This window comes from Leuresthes tenuis, unplaced genomic scaffold, assembly GCF_036924035.1.
Source record: "Leuresthes tenuis unplaced genomic scaffold, fLeuTen1.0.hap1 SCAF_10, whole genome shotgun sequence".
NCBI lineage: Eukaryota > Metazoa > Chordata > Actinopteri > Atheriniformes > Atherinopsidae > Leuresthes > Leuresthes tenuis.
In genome coordinates, this window is record NW_027325364.1 from 317,518 (window position 1) to 337,500 (window position 19,983).

At 46.2% G+C, this 19,983-nt stretch overlaps 2 protein-coding genes across 2 annotated transcripts in view; both read right to left on the reverse strand.

Moving 5' to 3' along the window:
• Positions 1-879: 879 nt before the first annotated feature.
• prune (prune exopolyphosphatase) lies at positions 880-11,032 on the reverse strand. The gene is made up of 9 exons (XM_072393417.1): positions 10,826-11,032; positions 10,414-10,521; positions 10,140-10,342; positions 8,278-8,462; positions 8,025-8,183; positions 4,241-4,332; positions 3,967-4,125; positions 2,907-2,997; positions 880-2,822 (listed from the first exon to the last, which is right to left on the reverse strand). Exons 1-9 carry the CDS (start codon positions 10,862-10,864, stop codon positions 2,596-2,598), a joined length of 1,263 nt encoding a protein of 420 aa, XP_072249518.1. The 5' UTR covers positions 10,865-11,032; the 3' UTR covers positions 880-2,595.
• A 212-nt stretch (positions 11,033-11,244) lies between these two features.
• The window catches only part of myo1eb (myosin IEb), a 20,396-nt gene continuing 11,657 nt past the window's right edge, over positions 11,245-19,983 (reverse strand). The window contains 7 exon segments of the mRNA XM_072393420.1: positions 11,245-11,970; positions 12,043-12,206; positions 12,370-12,559; positions 12,631-12,705; positions 12,845-13,002; positions 13,094-13,240; positions 13,425-13,570. Coding sequence (XP_072249521.1) covers positions 11,894-11,970; positions 12,043-12,206; positions 12,370-12,559; positions 12,631-12,705; positions 12,845-13,002; positions 13,094-13,240; positions 13,425-13,570 — 957 coding nt within the window. The 3' untranslated portion in view covers positions 11,245-11,893.

The window sequence follows — 19,983 nt, forward strand, 5'->3', positions numbered from 1 at the left end:
CTGTGTCACAGTAAAAGCCCCCCCCCCTTGGATCAGTGTCTGTAACCCCGGTCCTGGGACCCACCGCCCCGCATGTTTTAGATGTTTCCCTCCTCCGGCACGCCTGACCCAGATGATCGGCTCCTTCTCAGGCCGCAGAGCCCGATGACCAGCTGCTCGTTACGATCCGATGACCAGCTGCTCGTTACGATCCGCTGCCAGGTCGCACCAAATGAGTTAAACCCAACATTTATCCTTTTATGGCGGCCGCTGGCCTCCTTTTCTGTCCTTTTTGCCGCCTCTGATTGTTGTTGATGACGCTGCTGCGTCATCCGACGCCTTCTCTGGCGCTGCGGCGGTAAGGTTTCCAGAGCCTGACCGTTCTGGGGATAATTGAAAAGCTGAGCAATGTTCCATTAATGCTCCGTGAAACCAAGCAGCTCATCACTGACTGCTGTCCTCCGTGCTAAAGATGATCTGCAGCTAATTTAAGTTCAGAGACGGCGTTGAACCGTGCTCAAGGGCACAGAGAGAGACGACCTTTGGCCAAATTACATCCAGGTTCATCGTTTAACCTAAAGCCGCCTCTTTATCTCATTGTAAGTCTTTGGATAAAAATCTTCTGGATGCATGAAGATAAACTCACAGAAGTTAAATATGAGCTTCATGTTGAATCTCACCTTAAATCCCAGGTTATGCTACAACTCCTCCCCCTGCTGGCATGAAGTGGAAGTGCACCTGTTCTGCTTTACCTGTGAGGCGAGTTCAGCCTGTGATATCCTGCATGTGGAAACCTACCTGCTGAGCTTCTTCTTCTGCTGCTCTGATAAAACATTCTTCACCTTTTAACCTGGGAGAGAAGCTTCGAGCTGCTGCTCAGCTTCAAACATGAGGAAGTCGTGTTTTTCACATTTCTGTTTATTTGTTCTGCAGCAGGATCACAGAGAACACGACCGGCTGAACGGAGACAACACCGAGGACACCGAGTACGGAGGGGCAGAAGGGTCAAAGTTAAAGCTCAGCCAGGAGAGTACGGAGGGGCAGAAGGGTCAAAGTTAAAGCTCAGCCGGGAGAGTACGGAGGGGCAGAAGGGTCAAAGTTAAAGCTCAGCCGGCAGAGTACGGAGGGGCAGAAGGGTCAAAGTTAAAGCTCAGCCGGGAGAGTACGGAGGGGCAGAAGGGTCAAAGTTAAAGCTCAGCCGGCAGAGTACGGAGGGGCAGAAGGGTCAAAGTTAAAGCTCAGCCGGCAGAGTACGGAGGGGCAGAAGGGTCAAAGTTAAAGCTCAGCCGGGAGAGTACGGAGGGGCAGAAGGGTCAAAGTTAAAGCTCAGCCGGCAGAGTACGGAGGGGCAGAAGGGTCAAAGTTAAAGCTCAGCCGGGAGAGTACGGAGGGGCAGAAGGGTCAAAGTTAAAGCTCAGCCGGCAGAGTACGGAGGGGCAGAAGGGTCAAAGTTAAAGCTCAGCCGGCAGAGTACGGAGGGGCAGAAGGGTCAAAGTTAAAGCTCAGCCGGCAGAGTACGGAGGGGCAGAAGGGTCAAAGTTAAAGCTCAGCCGGCAGAGTACGGAGGGGCAGAAGGGTCAAAGTTAAAGCTCAGCCGGCAGAGTACGGAGGGGCAGAAGGGTCAAAGTTAAAGCCCAGCCGGCAGAGTACGGAGGGGCAGAAGGGTCAAAGTTAAAGCTCAGCCGGCAGAGTACGGAGGGGCAGAAGGGTCAAAGTTAAAGCTCAGCCGGCAGAGTACGGAGGGGCAGAAGGGTCAAAGTTAAAGCTCAGCCGGCAGAGTACGGAGGGGCAGAAGGGTCAAAGTTAAAGCTCAGCCGGCAGAGTACGGAGGGGCAGAAGGGTCAAAGTTAAAGCTCAGCCGGCAGAGTACGGAGGGGCAGAAGGGTCAAAGTTAAAGCTCAGCCGGCAGAGTACGGAGGGGCAGAAGGGTCAAAGTTAAAGCCCAGCCGGCAGAGTACGGAGGGGCAGAAGGGTCAAAGTTAAAGCTCAGCCGGCAGAGTACGGAGGGGCAGAAGGGTCAAAGTTAAAGCTCAGCCGGCAGAGTACGGAGGGGCAGAAGGGTCAAAGTTAAAGCTCAGCCGGCAGAGTACGGAGGGGCAGAAGGGTCAAAGTTACACTGTTACACATTCCTAACACCAGGTGGCGTTTATCTAACATCTGATTAACGCTGTTTTAAACACAGCAGAGGCGTGGAAAAGCAGGTGAAACCCGACCCCACCCGACCCGACCCGACCCTCCAGACTGTAGCTTTATATCCTGACACACCCTGAATGTCCCGCCCACACCTGGTACACCTGAAGGTCCCGGCTGGCAGCTGGACCTGAAGGAACCTTTCAGAAGAGGGTTCTGTTCAGCTGTTCTTTGGTGGTTCTGAATCAGGTTCTACTCAGATCATCAAACTCAGGAAACTCAGGGAGTGACGCCTGGACCAGAACCAGCTGCACCTGGACCAACTGGAGCCGGATCTACACTCAGCGGTTCTGGACCTGGTTCTGGACCAGTTGGACCTGGGTCACACAGAATCTGTGGCAGAAAACTTGTCATCTCCAGCGTTCGGTGAGTGTTCGTCCGTCGTCGTCTTCCTCGGAGACGTCCTGATGACTGACAGCTCAGAGGTCAGAGGTCGGTGGCCTCCATTTTGCTGAACTTGTCCTCCAGGTCCTGAGCGCTGATCCGAGGGAGACCTTCATCCAGAGGACAGCCCTCCACCAGGCTGTTCATGGGGGTGGGAGGGACCACAGACTCCTCCTCCTGTGCGTCTCCCAGGCAACCGTCTCCGTCATTCTCTCTGAGGAAGTCTTTGACGATGGGGAGGAGCTTCTTCCGAGACGCCAGCGTGTTTCCTGAAAGAGGAACGAGACGAGAGGAGCATCAGTGGCCTGAATAAATCATGTTAACATGGACCACCCGTCCAGAACTTTACTGACCTTGATGATAGGCTGACATGTGGGGATAGGGGCTGCTGATTGGATGGAGGTTGAGGGCGGGGTTACGGGCCTTTTCCAGGTACTGGCACACCTGGGGAAGGAGGACACCTGTGTGTAGTATTTGCATATCAGCGTTTGGACTGGTGTGTGTTACCGAGCTTCAGGTTCTGGACCCTGAAGGGGGTCAGAAGGTCAGCTGACCCCATCAGAGCCGTGTTGGGCATTGAGTTGCATCTCGATCCAACCCGGTTCATACTGGGACAATACTGCAGGTACAGCTGTGTCTGTGCGGTAAATCAAAGTGTATCTCCATGTAGTTTCTAAGTGTTCAATAAACTAAATAAACAAAGTGTTTGATGCGACTTACAGAGCTGGAAGTTATTGTTCCATGGAACCACACTGCCACCTAGTGGCCACAGCGTATGAGTTATAAATGGACGTTGTTGGAAGGAACAGAAATGATAAGAACTCCCCTCCAAGTGGAGGATTACTTAGTTCTGTTCATGTTTTCTTTCTGTATTCCTTTGGGTTTTTCCTTTCTAAATATAAATCTGTGGCCTCTACAGTATCATGAGATGGCGTGCTGTTCAAAACCTGCTTACAGATGTGCCACCACTGACACATCTGTAACTCTGATTAGCATCAGCGTGTAGCATCAGTGTGAAGCACGTGTTAGCATCAGTGTGAAGCACGTGTTAGCATCAGTGTGTAGCATGCGTTAGCATCAGTGTGTAGCATCAGTGTGTAACATGCGTTAGCATCAGTGTGTAACATGCGTTAGCATCAGTGTGTAACTTGCGTTAGCATCAGTGTGTAGCATGCGTTAGCATCAGTGTGTAGCATCAGCGTGTAGCATGAATTAGCATCAGCGTGTAACATGCGTTAGCATCAGTGTGTAGCATGAATTAGCATCAGCGTGTAACATGCGTTAGCATCAGTGTGTAGCATGAATTAGCATCAGCGTGTAACATGCGTTAGCATCAGTGTGTAGCATGAATTAGCATCAGCGTGTAACATGCGTTAGCATCAGTGTGTAGCATGCGTTAGCATCAGCGCGTACCTGGTCCCTGCAGGTGCCACTATGACTGAACACAGCCAACTCTCTGATTGGCTCTTTGTTCTCAGTGAAGGAGATTGTCATCATCAGCAGCAAATCGTATCCAAACTTCTGGCTGAAACTTGAAAGTTCCGCCTCCAGTTCCGGCCTCTGCAGGAACTCCTGACACATACAGAAACACACACAGCATATGAAGATCACCTGCTCTACCTCCACTTCCTGTCACAGTGATGTCACAGTGATGTCACAGTGATGTCACTACAGCATGTGGACTCACCCCCAGCGTGATGTAGAGAACAGAGACGGCGATATTCAAACTTCCTGAAACCGCTTTCATGTCCTTCAACAACATCTGCTCCGTGTTCAGACCTGAAGACAAAATACCACATCTGTTCAAATTAGGCCAAAATACTACGCTGTACATCAGATAAATACTAAAACTATAAAGTACTGCAGCTAATACGGCCGTCTGCTGTGTCTGAAACATGAAATCAGTAAAGTATTAATGTAGTATCTAATGGTAATAATAGTATCGTATTATCTTAGTATAGTGATGGTATAACAGTATAGTATTAGTACAGTATATACTGGAGTATATTAGCATAGTATCAGTAGAGTATTAGTGTATCAATATATTATTACTATAGTATTAGTACAGTAGTAGTATGGTATTAGTATAATATTAGTATAGTTTTAAAATAATATTTGTATAGTAGTAGTATTCTGGTAGCATAGTATCAGTATAATATCAGTATAGTATCAGTATAGTATTGGTATAGTATCAGTATAATATCAGTATAGTATCAGTATAGTATCGGTATAGTATCAGTATAGTATCGGTATAGCAGTATAGTATCGGTATAGCAGTATAGTATCGGTATAGTATCAGTATAGTATCGGTATAGCAGTATAGTATCGGTATAGTATCGGTATAGAATCAGTATAGCAGTATAGTATTGGTATAGTATCAGTATAGTATTGGTATAGTATCAGTATAGTATCAGTATAGCAGTATAGTATTGGTATAGTATCAGTATAGTATCAGTATAGCAGTATAGTATTGGTATAGTATCAGTATAGTATCGGTATAGTATCAGTATAGCAGTATAGTATCGGTATAGTATCAGCATAGTATCGGTATAGTATCAATATAGTATTAGTATAGTATCAGTATAGCAGTATAGTATCGGTATAGTATCAGTATAGTATCGGTATAGTATCAGTATAGTATCAGTATAGCAGTATAGTATCGGTATAGTATCAGTATAGTATCAGTATAGCAGTATAGTATCGGTATAGTATCAGCATAGTATCGGTATAGTATCAATATAGTATTAGTATAGTATCAGTATAGCAGTATAGTATTGGTATAGTATCAGTATAGTATCGGTATAGTATCAGTATAGTATCAGTATAGTATCGGTATAGTATCAGTAAAGTATCGGTATAGTATCAGTATAGCAGTATAGTATTGGTATAGTATCAGTATAGTATCGGTATAGTATCAGTATAGTATCAGTATAGCAGTATAGTATTGGTATAGTATCGGTATAGTATCGGTATAGCAGTATAGTATTGGTATAGTATTGGTATAGTATTGGTATAGTATCAGCATAGTATCGGTATAGTATCAGTACAGTATCGGTATAGTATCAGTATAGTATCGGTATAGTATCGGTATAGTATCAGTATAGTATCAGTATAGCAGTATAGTATTGGTATAGTATCAGTATAGCAGTATAGTATTGGTATAGTATCAGTATAATATCGGTATAGTATCAGTATAGCAGTATAGTATCGGTATAGTACAGTAGTAGTATGGTATTAGTATAATATTAGTATAGTTTTAAAATAATATTTGTATAGTAGTAGTATTCTGGTAGCATAGTATCAGTATAATATCAGTATAGTATTGGTATAGTATCGGTATAGTATCAGTATAGTATCGGTATAGTATCAGTATAGTATCGGTATAGTATCAGTATAGTATCGGTATAGTATCGGTATAGTATCAGTACAGTATTGGTATAGTATCGGTATAGTATTGGTATAGTATCAGTACAGTTTTGGTATAGTATTGGTATAGTATAGTAGTAGTATGGTATTAGTATAATATTAGTATAGTTTTAAAATAATATTTGTATAGTAGTAGTATTCTGGTAGCATAGTATCAGTATAATATCAGTATAGTATTGGTATAGTATCTGTATAGCAGTATAGTATCGGTATAGTATCAGTATAGTATTGGTATAGTATCGGTATAGTATCAGTATAGTATCGGTATAGTATCAGTATAGTATCGGTATAGTATCGGTATAGTATCAGTACAGTATTGGTATAGTATCGGTATAGTATTGGTATAGTATCAGTACAGTTTTGGTATAGTATTGGTATAGTATAGTAGTAGTATGGTATTAGTATAATATTAGTATAGTTTTAAAATAATATTTGTATAGTAGTAGTATTCTGGTAGCATAGTATCAGTATAATATCAGTATAGTATTGGTATAGTATCTGTATAGCAGTATAGTATCGGTATAGTATCAGTATAGTATCGGTATAGTATCAGTACAGTATTGGTATAGTATCGGTATAGTATTGGTATAGTATCAGTACAGTATTGGTATAGTATCAGTACAGTATTGGTATAGTATCGGTATAGTATTGGTATAGTATCAGTACAGTATTGGCATAGTATCGGTATAGTATCGGTATAGTATCAGTACAGTATCGGTATAGTATTGGTATAGTATTGGTATAGTATCAGTAGAGTATCGGTATAGTATCGTATAGTATTGGTATAGTATCAGTAGAGTATCGGTATAGTATTGGCATAGTATCGGTATAGTATCGGTATAGTATCAGTACAGTATCGGTATAGTATCGTATAGTATCGGTATAGTATCGTATAGTATTGGTATAGTATCAGTAGAGTATCGGTATAGTATCGGTATAGTATCAGTACAGTATTGGTATAGTATCGGTATAGTATCGTATAGTATCGGTATAGTATCGTATAGTATCGGTATAGTATCAGTAGAGTATCGGTATAGTATCGTATAGTATTGGTATAGTATCAGTAGAGTATCGGTATAGTATTGGCATAGTATCGGTATAGTATCAGTACAGTATCGGTATAGTATCGTATAGTATCGGTATAGTATCAGTAGAGTATCGGTATAGTATTGGTATAGTATCGGTATAGTATCGTATAGTATCGGTATAGTATCAGTAGAGTATCGGTATAGTATTGGTATAGTATCAGTACAGTATTGGTATAGTATCGGTATAGTATCGGTATAGTATCAGTACAGTATTGGTATAGTATCGGTATAGTATCGGTATAGTATCGTATAGTATCGGTATAGTATCGTATAGTATTGGTATAGTATCAGTAGAGTATCGGTATAGTATCGGTATAGTATCGTATAGTATCAGCATAGTATCAGTATAGTATTGGTATAGTATCAGTATAGTATCGGTATAGTATCGTATAGTATCGGTATAGTATCGGTATAGTATCGTATAGTATTGGTATAGTATCAGTATAGTATCAGTATAGTATCAGTATAGTATCGGTATAGTATCAGCATAGTATCAGTATAGTATTGGTATAGTATCAGTATAGTATCAGTACAATATCAGTATAGTATCAGTATAGTATCAGTATAGTATCGGTATAGTATCAGTATAGTATCGGTATAGTATCAGTATAGTATCAGTATAGTATCAGTACAGTATTGGTATAGTATCGGTATAGTATGGGTACAGTATTGGTATAGTATCAGTATAGTATCAGTATAGTATCAGTACAGTATCGGTATAGTATCAGTATAGTATCAGTATAGTATCAGCATAGTATTGGTATAGTATCAGTATAGTATCAGTACAGTATTGGTATAAAGCTTCGTAGACTCTGATATGACACAGGTAGTAAAGAAGTACCTCACTCAGAGCTCCAGTACCTCCAGTCCTGCTGATGACTAATACAACAGGACACCGTCAGGGGGAAGCACAGCTGGTCTACCTCTACAGGTGCAGCCGAATCCTCATGAACTCACCCGAGACGTCGAACTTGGCATCCTGCAGAGCCTGGAAGAGGGCGCCCCTCGGTGGCAGAGCGGGGAACTGCATCTCCAGCGCCGCAGCGTACTGGCTGTCTTTAGGTGTGACTTTACCTGCAGCGGGAGCCATGTTGACGCAGTCCAGAACCACCGTCGCTACACACACACCAATCAATAATCAATAATCAATAATCAATATCACTCACTGCCAAGAGAGTCGGGAAACTTTTCATGGACCTGATGCGTTTACCGTAGAGAAGGTGAGCAAGCTGCTGGTCTAGGATCTGGGGAGCTTTCTGGATGATGCGTTCCGCTACCAACGTAGCGCAGGAGCCCACCGTCTCCACGGTAACTGGACAGGAAGGGGATGGTGTTCTCTCAAGGTAGTGATGGTCGATCACCTCCACCACTGCCCCCTCCAGGTCACTGTCTGAACTGCAGGAGAACAAGAGCCAATCAGACAGGTGAGCTCAGGGTGGGGTCTGTGGTTAGCTGAGGGGGGTCTGTGGTTAGCCGAGGGGGGTCTGTGGTTAGCCGAGGGGGGTCTGTGGTTAGCTGAGGGGGTCTGTGGTTAGCAGAGGGGGTCTGTGGTTAGCCGAGGGGGGTCTGTGGTTAGCAGAGGGGGGTCTGTGGTTAGCCGAGGGGGTCTGTGGTTAGCAGAGGGGGTCTGTGGTTAGCCGAGGGGGGTCTGTGGTTAGCTGAGGGGGGTCTGTGGTTAGCCGAGGGGGGTCTGTGGTTAGCTGAGGGGGTCTGTGGTTAGCTGAGGGGGGTCTGTGGTTAGCTGAGGGGGTCTGTGGTTAACTGAGGGGGGTCTGTGGTTAGCCGAGGGGGGTCTGTGGTTAACTGAGGGGGGTCTGTGGTTAGCTGAGGGGGGTCTGTGGTTAACTGAGGGGGGTCTGTGGTTAGCTGAGGGGGTCTGTGGTTAGCTGAGGGGGTCTGTGGTTAGCTGAGGGGGTCTGTGGTTAACTGAGGGGGGTCTGTGGTTAGCCGAGGGGGGTCTGTGGTTAACTGAGGGGGGTCTGTGGTTAGCTGAGGGGGGTCTGTGGTTAACTGAGGGGGGTCTGTGGTTAACTGAGGGGGGTCTGTGGGTAGCTGGGGGGGGTCTGTGGTTAGCCGAGGGGGGTCTGTGGTTAACTGAGGGGGGTCTGTGGTTAGCTGAGGGGGTCTGTGGTTAGCTGAGGGGGGTCTGTGGTTAGCTGAGGGGGTCTGTGGTTAGCAGAGGGGGGTCTGTGGTTAGCTGAGGGGGGTCTGTGGTTAGCCGAGGGGGGTCTGTGGTTAGCTGAGGGGGGTCTGTGGTTAGCCGAGGGGGGTCTGTGGTTAGCTGAGGGGGTCTGTGGTTAGCTGAGGGGGGTCTGTGGTTAGCCGAGGGGGGTCTGTGGTTAGCTGAGGGGGGTCTGTGGTTAGCTGAGGGTGTCTGTGGGTAGCTGAGGGGGTCTGTGGTTAGCTGGGGGGGGTCTGTGGTTAGCCGAGGGGGGTCTGTGGTTAACTGAGGGGGGTCTGTGGTTAACTGAGGGGGGTCTGTGGTTAGCTGGGGGAGGTCTGTGGTTAGCTGAGGGGGGTGTGTGGTTAGCTGGGGGAGGTCTGTGGTTAGCTGAGGGGGGTGTGTGGTTAGCTGGGGGAGGTCTGTGGTTAGCTGAGGGGGGTGTGTGGTTAGCTGGGGGAGGTCTGTGGTTAACTGAGGGGGGTCTGTGGTTAGCTGAGGGTGTCTGTGGGTAGCTGGGGGGGTCTGTGGTTAGCAGAGGGGGGTCTGTGGTTAACTGAGGGGGGTCTGTGGTTAACTGAGGGGGGTCTGTGGTTAGCTGGGGGAGGTCTGTGGTTAGCTGAGGGGGGTGTGTGGTTAGCTGGGGGAGGTCTGTGGTTAGCTGAGGGGGGTGTGTGGTTAGCTGGGGGAGGTCTGTGGTTAACTGAGGGGGGTCTGTGGTTAGCTGAGGGTGTCTGTGGGTAGCTGGGGGGGTCTGTGGTTAGCTGAGGGGGGTCTGTGGTTAGCCGGGGGGGGTCTGTGGTTAGCTGAGGGGGGTCTGTGGTTAGCTGGGGGAGGTCTGTGGTTAGCTGAGGGGGGTGTGTGGTTAGCTGGGGGAGGTCTGTGGTTAGCTGGGGGGGGTCTGTGGTTACCTGGGCAGGACATTGTGGTCGACGAGCGTCAGCCGCAGGCGGCCGGCGCGCTGCAGCGCTCGCAGGTCCAGCTGGTCCCTGAACAGCAGCAGATCTGGAGACAAACCCACCTGGCGCAGCAGGAAGACGTTGTCTGAGCGCAGAACCAGTTCTGACTGCCGGATGTTGAGCAGCGGCAGAGCGAGCGGCTCGCTGTGAGCAGTCTGACAGACAGAGGAGTTAGAACCAGAACCAGCACCTGCACCTGCTGGCAGCTCATTGGACAGCGGCTCACCTGGGACAGGAAGTAGGCAAAGGCCAGAGCAGACACCATGGAGTCCACGTCACAGGCCTCGTTACCCAGAACGATGTGGAACCCTGGACCCTCTGGCTCCACATTCGCCTGCGAAACCAGAGCAAACCCCTCAGACAGGAAGCTGACACGAGAATAAAAGGGTGAACGACCTGTTTACACAATATGCTTCATTATTCTTTTAAATTTAACCAGAAATTATTTAATCGTGTTGTCTTCTCACTGGAAGTTTACTTTGAAAGGCTCGTAAACCGGAAGTTTACGTTTGAAAGGTTGACCCCTGGCTAACCTGACAACCATCATTTAAATAAAGAAATCTGTACTGGTTCAGAGCCACAGTTTGACAGGAAAATCTAACGGCTCGCTGCAGCTAACGGCTAACCGTGTGTGCTACCTTCACGGCCCGCTGGCAGCTCGTCAGAAACTCCTCCATCGCTGCCCCGTTAGCCGTTAGCTTCCGGCCGCTAACACTCCCGCTGCGGCGGTCTGACGACCCGCGAGCTGCGGCTGGAACCTCGGAGCAGATCCGGTAAACGGGACGAGTGACTCACCGAACCGAGGGCTGCCAAGAACACGTTACCGTTCAGAGCGCGTGATAGTCGGTAACGCGCTGGGTGAAAGGTCAAGACGCGTTCATTGACACGTTCGAAGCTCGTGAAAGTGGAACAATTAAAAGTAACTGAAAAACATCTCCGTGTTCAATCAGTAATGAATCACAATGTTCAACTGCAGAATGAGTTTATTTATAAAAGAGACCAAACTGAGGCAAAGTTAGGATTTATCTTTATTGATTAAAGCTGAAATTTTCTCCAATAAACAGTTCAGCAGCGTTTATTTTCTGATTTCTGAGCAGCCTCCTGCTGACATCAGAGGTTAAAGGTCACCACGTAGCCACCCCTCTGTGAAAGACTGAGTTCAGTATGTCAGGACGGCCATCATGTTTCAGTCAGTCTTATTTTAGTTTTGGGATGGATGTCTTGGTATTATTTCAACTGTTTGAAGACAAACCCGTGTTTTACCCTTCGATCTCAACAGGAGGCTCCATGTTCTACTGGCACCGATTTTTATTTCTTAAAATCAGACATTTTTAAAAACCTTCAGACTCTATAATCTCCAAACTTTTTTTCTTGGCCAGTTCCACAAACACAAACAGTGTAAAAACAATCGAGTTGGACCAGAAGCCACATTTCCATCAGCATTTAAAAGCAGCACGGCCCTCCTGTGGAACTCTGGGTAATGTAGTGTCCAGCAGTTTTCCTCAGATTCTGCTGCGGGGTGAAAGAAAGCTGACAAATAACTGAAAAAGTAAAAAGAAGAAGAAGAAAAACAGAACCGTGAGGCTTCTGACTTCTCAGTTTGGGCCGATCCAGACTGACGGGACTGACCCAGACCTCAGCTCCTCATGTTTGTCTCATCTGATGTTCTGAAAGCTCCGGTGACCTCTGACCCCCTAAGAGGAGGCCTAGATCTTCTCTACATAGTTTCCAGGGAACATCCCCTCTCTGCCCCGCAGCCGGCCGAACCACCAACCCGACGGATCTACAGAAACAGAGACGGGTCACAGCCTGTCCTGTCCAGCTCATCAGAACCGCAGCCACACACACACGGTACCTTCGGTCAGAATCTCGATGATGTCGTCAGCGTTGAAGCTCAGCTCGTCGGTGTCCTGGGCGTCGTAGGCGTACAGAGCTCTGCACTGAGGGGACCGGGGCTTTGGTTTCGGTCGACCCGCTCCTGGAACCGGTTTCACCTCCTTTGAGCGGCGCCGATGCAGCCTGCAGACAAGAAACAGGGAGAACTGTGACCCAGTTTGACCTTTAACCTGACGGACGACCTCATAAGATGCTGGCTGGGAGCAGGTACTGGTTCTGCAGCCAGTTTGGATCTGCAGGTTACTGGTGGTTCTGACGGTTCTGCGTTACCGGACTGCTGTCTCACCCTGCGGCGCCCTGGTCAGGGACGTTCATGAAGCCCATGTCATGGTGCTGTTGGGCTTGGTTGCTGGTGCGGTGCTGGTTCTGGAGGCGGGGCAGGGTGGGCTGCTCCATGCTGGACTGCTGTCTCAGTAAGGAGCCTCTGGAGGACGTGTGGCGTCCCCTTGGAGCTCCGCCTCCTCTGGAGGAAGGCGCTGTAGAGAAAACAGACCATCAGGATCCGACACTCAGAGGTTCTGACACCTGAAGGTTCTGTAACTGGTACCTGAGGTGTACTGGTTAGTGGGCGGGACTTGGCTGCCCATGTGGCGGCTCTTGCGGTTGTCCCGCCGCGTCGGTCCTGTGGAGCGAACAGACAGGAAGTGATGTCAGCGCAACAGGAAGTGATGTCAGCCCAACAGGAAGTGATGTCACCCCAACAGGAAGTGATGTCAGCCCAGGACTGTTCTGGATGCTCGCTGCATCTGGTCTGAACCTACTTGAATTCTTGGGTAGACCCGGTCCGACGGAGACCTGCAGGACCTTCCCGCTGGGCTTCAGGACCGCCTCGTCCCCCTGACCCACCTGGAACTGGATCTGCCTGGAGCCCGAGGAGCTGAACGGACCCCAGCCGCCCTTCTTCACCTTAAACTCCAGCCTGCGGTGAACAGAGCGGTTCTGAAGGTCAGGGCTGGTTGGACTGAACACTGAACCCGACCACAGTGTTGCTGCGATGCGGCGACACTCACAGATTGTTGAACTTGAGCGGCAGCGTCCGGTCCGTCCGCTCTTGGTACCGTTTCACCAGCAGACTGAGGAACTCCGTCTTAAAGATGCTCTGCAGGACGCTGTCGTACTCCTCCTCGTGGATGATGAAGATGTCGTCCTGCAGGGTGCTGACGGACAGACGGAGCAACCAATCAGAGACAGACAGCAAAACAAACCGTCCTGACGCCTTCAGCTGTGGTTCTGATCCACACAACGGGTTCTAGTTAGTTCTGACGCCGCTTTACAGGTTACAAGTTCTGTTTCTAAGCCTTGTGGTTCTGATCCGACTGTGGTTCTGGTATTGTGCCGTACCTCAGGGAAACAGACTGGACCTTGTTGAGCTCAATCTTCCTCTTCAGAACCTCTTGGATCTGACCTTTATCTGGGCCCTGCTTTACCTTCTCTCGACCAATCAGGTACAGGAACTTTGGGGTGAGGATGAGGTCCCGCTTCACCGTCTGTGGAACAACAAGAAAACTTTGGACCCCAGTATTGACACTAGTTTCCATCCTGGACTTGTATGGGATATGGTTCTGGTTCTGGTTCATTCAGGGTCAGGTATATTTTCAGCTGAGCTCTGCCCACAGAGGAGGAGGAACGATGGTTCCTTCTGCTTGACATTTAAAAGCTGCTTTAGTTTTACCACAGCGGCTGTAGCCTGTTGGTTTAAGTCCCGCCTCCCCGCCCCAGCTGTAGCTGTCAAAGTATTTCCCCCCCGACCCTTCGGTTGGAGTCAGATCTCCAGCTGAATCGAGGTGCTGACATTCTTCTTCTTCTTCACCCCGTTTACGCGCTTCTAAATTCTTCTTCTTCACCCCGTTTACGCGCTTCTAAATTCTTCTTCTTCACCCCGTTTACGCGCTTCTAAATTCTTCTTCACACCGTTTACACGCTTCTAAATTCTTCTTCTTCACCCCGTTTACACGCTTCTAAATTCTTCTTCTTCACCCCGTTTACGCGCTTCTAAATTCTTCTTCTTCACCCCGTTTACGCGCTTCTAAATTCTTCTTCTTCACCTCGTTTACGCGCTTCTAAATTCTTCTTCTTCACCTCGTTTACGCGCTTCTAAATTCTTCTTCTTCACCCCGTTTACGCGCTTCTAAATTCTTCTTCTTCACCCCGTTTACGCGCTTCTAAATTCTTCTTCTTCACCTCGTTTACGCGCTTCTAAATTCTTCTTCTTCACCCCGTTTACGCGCTTCTAAATTCTTCTTCTTCACCCCGTTTACGCGCTTCTAAATTCTTCTTCTTCACCCCGTTTACGCGCTTCTAAATTCTTCTTCTTCACCCCGTTTACGCGCTTCTAAATTCTTCTTCTTCACCCCGTTTACGCGCTTCTAAATTCTTCTTCTTCACCTCGTTTACACGCTTCTAAATTCTTCTTCACCCCGTTTACACGCTTCTAAATTCTTCTTCTTCACCTCGTTTACACGCTTCTAAATTCTTCTTCTTCACCTCGTTTACACGCTTCTAAATTCTTCTTCTTCACCTCGTTTACACGCTTCTAAATTCTTCTTCTTCGCCCCGTTTACGCGCTTCTAAATTCTTCTTCTTCGCCCCGTTTACGCGCTTCTAAATTCTTCTTCTTCGCCCCGTTTACGCGCTTCTAAATTCTTCTTCTTCGCCCCGTTTACGCGCTTCTAAATTCTTCTTCTTCGCCCCGTTTACACGCTTCTAAATTCTTCTTCTTCGCCTTGTTTACACGCTTCTAAATTCTTCTTCTTCGCCTTGTTTACACGCTTCTAAATTCTTCTTCTTCACCCCGTTTACGCGCTTCTAAATTCTTCTTCTTCGCCCCGTTTACGCGCTTCTAAATTATTCTTCTTCACCCCGTTTACGCGCTTCTAAATTCTTCTTCACACCGTTTACGCGCTTCTAAATTCTTCTTCTTCACCCCGTTTACGCGCTTCTAAATTCTTCTTCTTCACCCCGTTTACGCGCTTCTAAATTCTTCTTCTTCACCCCGTTTACACGCTTCTAAATTCTTCTTCTTCACCTCGTTTACACGCTTCTAAATTCTTCTTCTTCTCCCCGTTTACGCGCTTCTAAATTCTTCTTCTTCACCCCGTTTACGCGCTTCTAAATTCTTCTTCTTCACCCCGTTTACGCGCTTCTAAATTCTTCTTCACACCGTTTACGCGCTTCTAAATTCTTCTTCTTCACCCCGTTTACGCGCTTCTAAATTCTTCTTCTTCACCCCGTTTACGCGCTTCTAAATTCTTCTTCTTCACCCCGTTTACGCGCTTCTAAATTCTTCTTCACACCGTTTACGCGCTTCTAAATTCTTCTTCTTCACCCCGTTTACACGCTTCTAAATTCTTCTTCTTCACCTAGTTTACGCCCTTCTAAATTCTTCTTCTTCACCCCGTTTACGCGCTTCTAAATTCTTCTTCTTCACCCCGTTTACGCGCTTCTAAATTCTTCTTCACCCCGTTTACACGCTTCTAAATTCTTCTTCACCCCGTTTACAAGCGTCTAAATTCTTCTTCTTCACCTCGTTTACACGCTTCTAAATTCTTCTTCTTCACCCCGTTTACACGCTTCTAAATTCTTCTTCTTCACCTCGTTTACAAGCTTCTAAATTCTTCTTCTTCACCCCGTTTACACGCTTCTAAATTCTTCTTCTTCACCCCGTTTACACGCTTCTAAATTCTTCTTCTTCACCCCGTTTACACGCTTCTAAATTCTTCTTCTTCACCCCGTTTACACGCTTCTAAATTCTTCTTCTTCGCCCCGTTTACGCGCTTCTAAATTCTTCTTCTTCGCCCCGTTTACACGCTTCTAAATTCTTCTTCTTCGCCCCGTTTACACGCTTCTAAATTCTTCTTCTTCGCCCCGTTTACACGCTTCTAAATTCTTCTTCTTCGCCTTGTTTACACGCTTCTAAATTCTTCTTCTTCACCCCGTTTACGCGCTTCTAAATTCTTCTTCTTCACCCCGTTTACGCGCTTCTAAATTCTTCTTTTTCACCTCGTTTACGCGCTTCTAAATTCTTCTTCTTCACCTCGTTTACGCGCTTCTAAATTCTTCTTCTTCACCTAGTTTACGCGCTTCTAAATTCTTCTTCTTCACCTCGTTTACGCGCTTCTAAATTCTTCTTCTTCACCCCGTTTACACGCTTCTAAATTCTTCTTTTTCACCTCGTTTACGCGCTTCTAAATTCTTCTTCTTCACCTCGTTTACGCGCTTCTAAATTCTTCTTCTTCACCTAGTTTACGCGCTTCTAAATTCTTCTTCTTCACCTCGTTTACGCGCTTCTAAATTCTTCTTCTTCACCCCGTTTACACGCTTCTAAATTCTTCTTCTTCACCTCGTTTACACGCTTCTAAATTCTTCTTCACCCCGTTTACGCGCTTCTAAATTCTTCTTCTTCGCCCCGTTTACGCGCTTCTAAATTCTTCTTCTTCACCCCGTTTACGCGCTTCTAAATTCTTCTTCTTCTCCCCGTTTACGCGCTTCTAAATTCTTCTTCTTCACCCCGTTTACGCGCTTCTAAATTCTTCTTCTTCACCCCGTTTACGCGCTTCTAAATTCTTCTTCTTCGCCCCGTTTACGCGCTTCTAAATTCTTCTTCTTCGCCCCGTTTACGCGCTTCTAAATTCTTCTTCTTCACCCCGTTTACGCGCTTCTAAATTCTTCTTCTTCACACCGTTTACACGCTTCTAAATTCTTCTTCTTTACCCCGTTTACACGCTTCTAAATTCTTCTTCTTCACCCCGTTTACACGCTTCTAAATTCTTCTTCTTCACCCCGTTTACACGCTTCTAAATTCTTCTTCTTCACCCCGTTTACACGCTTCTAAATTCTTCTTCTTCGCCCCGTTTACGCGCTTCTAAATTCTTCTTCTTCGCCCCGTTTACACGCTTCTAAATTCTTCTTCTTCGCCCCGTTTACACGCTTCTAAATTCTTCTTCTTCGCCCCGTTTACACGCTTCTAAATTCTTCTTCTTCGCCTTGTTTACACGCTTCTAAATTCTTCTTCTTCACCCCGTTTACGCGCTTCTAAATTCTTCTTTTTCACCTCGTTTACGCGCTTCTAAATTCTTCTTCTTCACCTCGTTTACGCGCTTCTAAATTCTTCTTCTTCACCTCGTTTACGCGCTTCTAAATTCTTCTTCTTCACCTAGTTTACGCGCTTCTAAATTCTTCTTCTTCACCTCGTTTACGCGCTTCTAAATTCTTCTTCTTCACCCCGTTTACACGCTTCTAAATTCTTCTTTTTCACCTCGTTTACGCGCTTCTAAATTCTTCTTCTTCACCTCGTTTACGCGCTTCTAAATTCTTCTTCTTCACCTAGTTTACGCGCTTCTAAATTCTTCTTCTTCACCTCGTTTACGCGCTTCTAAATTCTTCTTCTTCACCCCGTTTACGCGCTTCTAAATTCTTCTTCTTCACCTCGTTTACACGCTTCTAAATTCTTCTTCACCCCGTTTACGCGCTTCTAAATTCTTCTTCTTCGCCCCGTTTACGCGCTTCTAAATTCTTCTTCTTCACCCCGTTTACGCGCTTCTAAATTCTTCTTCTTCTCCCCGTTTACGCGCTTCTAAATTCTTCTTCTTCACCCCGTTTACGCGCTTCTAAATTCTTCTTCTTCACCCCGTTTACGCGCTTCTAAATTCTTCTTCTTCGCCCCGTTTACGCGCTTCTAAATTCTTCTTCTTCGCCCCGTTTACGCGCTTCTAAATTCTTCTTCTTCACCCCGTTTACGCGCTTCTAAATTCTTCTTCTTCACACCGTTTACACGCTTCTAAATTCTTCTTCTTTACCCCGTTTACACGCTTCTAAATTCTTCTTCTTCACCCCGTTTACACGCTTCTAAATTCTTCTTCTTCACCCCGTTTACACGCTTCTAAATTCTTCTTCTTCACCCCGTTTACACGCTTCTAAATTATTCTTCTTCACCCCGTTTACGCGCTTCTAAATTCTTCTTCTTCACCCCGTTTACGCGCTTCTAAATTCTTCTTCTTCACCCCGTTTACGCGCTTCTAAATTCTTCTTCTTCACCCCGTTTACACGCTTCTAAATTCTTCTTCTTCACCCCGTTTACACGCTTCTAAATTCTTCTTCTTCACCTCGTTTACACGCTTCTAAATTCTTCTTCTTCACCTCGTTTACAAGCTTCTAAATTCTTCTTCTTCACCCCGTTTACACGCTTCTAAATTCTTCTTCTTCACCTCGTTTACACGCTTCTAAATTCTTCTTCTTCACCCCGTTTACCCGCTTCTAAATTCTTCTTCTTCACCCCGTTTACGCGCTTCTAAATTCTTCTTCTTCACCCCGTTTACACGCTTCTAAATTCTTCTTCTTCACCTCGTTTACAAGCTTCTAAATTCTTCTTCTTCACCCCGTTTACACGCTTCTAAATTCTTCTTCTTCACCCCGTTTACACGCTTCTAAATTCTTCTTCTTCACCCCGTTTACACGCTTCTAAATTCTTCTTCTTCACCCCGTTTACACGCTTCTAAATTCTTCTTCTTCACCCCGTTTACGCGCTTCTAAATTCTTCTTCTTCACCCCGTTTACGCGCTTCTAAATTCTTCTTCTTCACCCCGTTTACGCGCTTCTAAATTCTTCTTCACCCCGTTTACACGCTTCTAAATTCTTCTTCACCCCGTTTACAAGCGTCTAAATTCTTCTTCTTCACCTCGTTTACACGCTTCTAAATTCTTCTTCTTCACCCCGTTTACACGCTTCTAAATTCTTCTTCTTCACCTCGTTTACAAGCTTCTAAATTCTTCTTCTTCACCCCGTTTACACGCTTCTAAATTCTTCTTCTTCACCCCGTTTACACGCTTCTAAATTCTTCTTCTTCACCCCGTTTACACGCTTCTAAATTCTTCTTCTTCGCCCCGTTTACGCGCTTCTAAATTCTTCTTCTTCGCCCCGTTTACACGCTTCTAAATTCTTCTTCTTCGCCCCGTTTACACGCTTCTAAATTCTTCTTCTTCGCCTTGTTTACACGCTTCTAAATTCTTCTTCTTCACCCCGTTTACGCGCTTCTAAATTCTTCTTCTTCACCCCGTTTACGCGCTTCTAAATTCTTCTTTTTCACCTCGTTTACGCGCTTCTAAATTCTTCTTCTTCACCTCGTTTACGCGCTTCTAAATTCTTCTTCTTCACCTAGTTTACGCGCTTCTAAATTCTTCTTCTTCACCTCGTTTACGCGCTTCTAAATTCTTCTTCTTCACCCCGTTTACACGCTTCTAAATTCTTCTTCTTCACCTCGTTTACACGCTTCTAAATTCTTCTTCACCCCGTTTACGCGCTTCTAAATTCTTCTTCTTCGCCCCGTTTACGCGCTTCTAAATTCTTCTTCTTCACCCCGTTTACGCGCTTCTAAATTCTTCTTCTTCTCCCCGTTTACGCGCTTCTAAATTCTTCTTCTTCACCCCGTTTACGCGCTTCTAAATTCTTCTTCTTCACCCCGTTTACGCGCTTCTAAATTCTTCTTCTTCGCCCCGTTTACGCGCTTCTAAATTCTTCTTCTTCGCCCCGTTTACGCGCTTCTAAATTCTTCTTCTTCACCCCGTTTACACGCTTCTAAATTCTTCTTCTTCACACCGTTTACACGCTTCTAAATTCTTCTTCTTTACCCCGTTTACACGCTTCTAAATTCTTCTTCTTCACCCCGTTTACACGCTTCTAAATTCTTCTTCTTCACCCCGTTTACACGCTTCTAAATTCTTCTTCTTCACCCCGTTTACACGCTTCTAAATTATTCTTCTTCACCCCGTTTACACGCTTCTAAATTCTTCTTCTTCACCCCGTTTACGCGCTTCTAAATTCTTCTTCTTCACCCCGTTTACGCGCTTCTAAATTCTTCTTCTTCACCCCGTTTACACGCTTCTAAATTCTTCTTCTTCACCCCGTT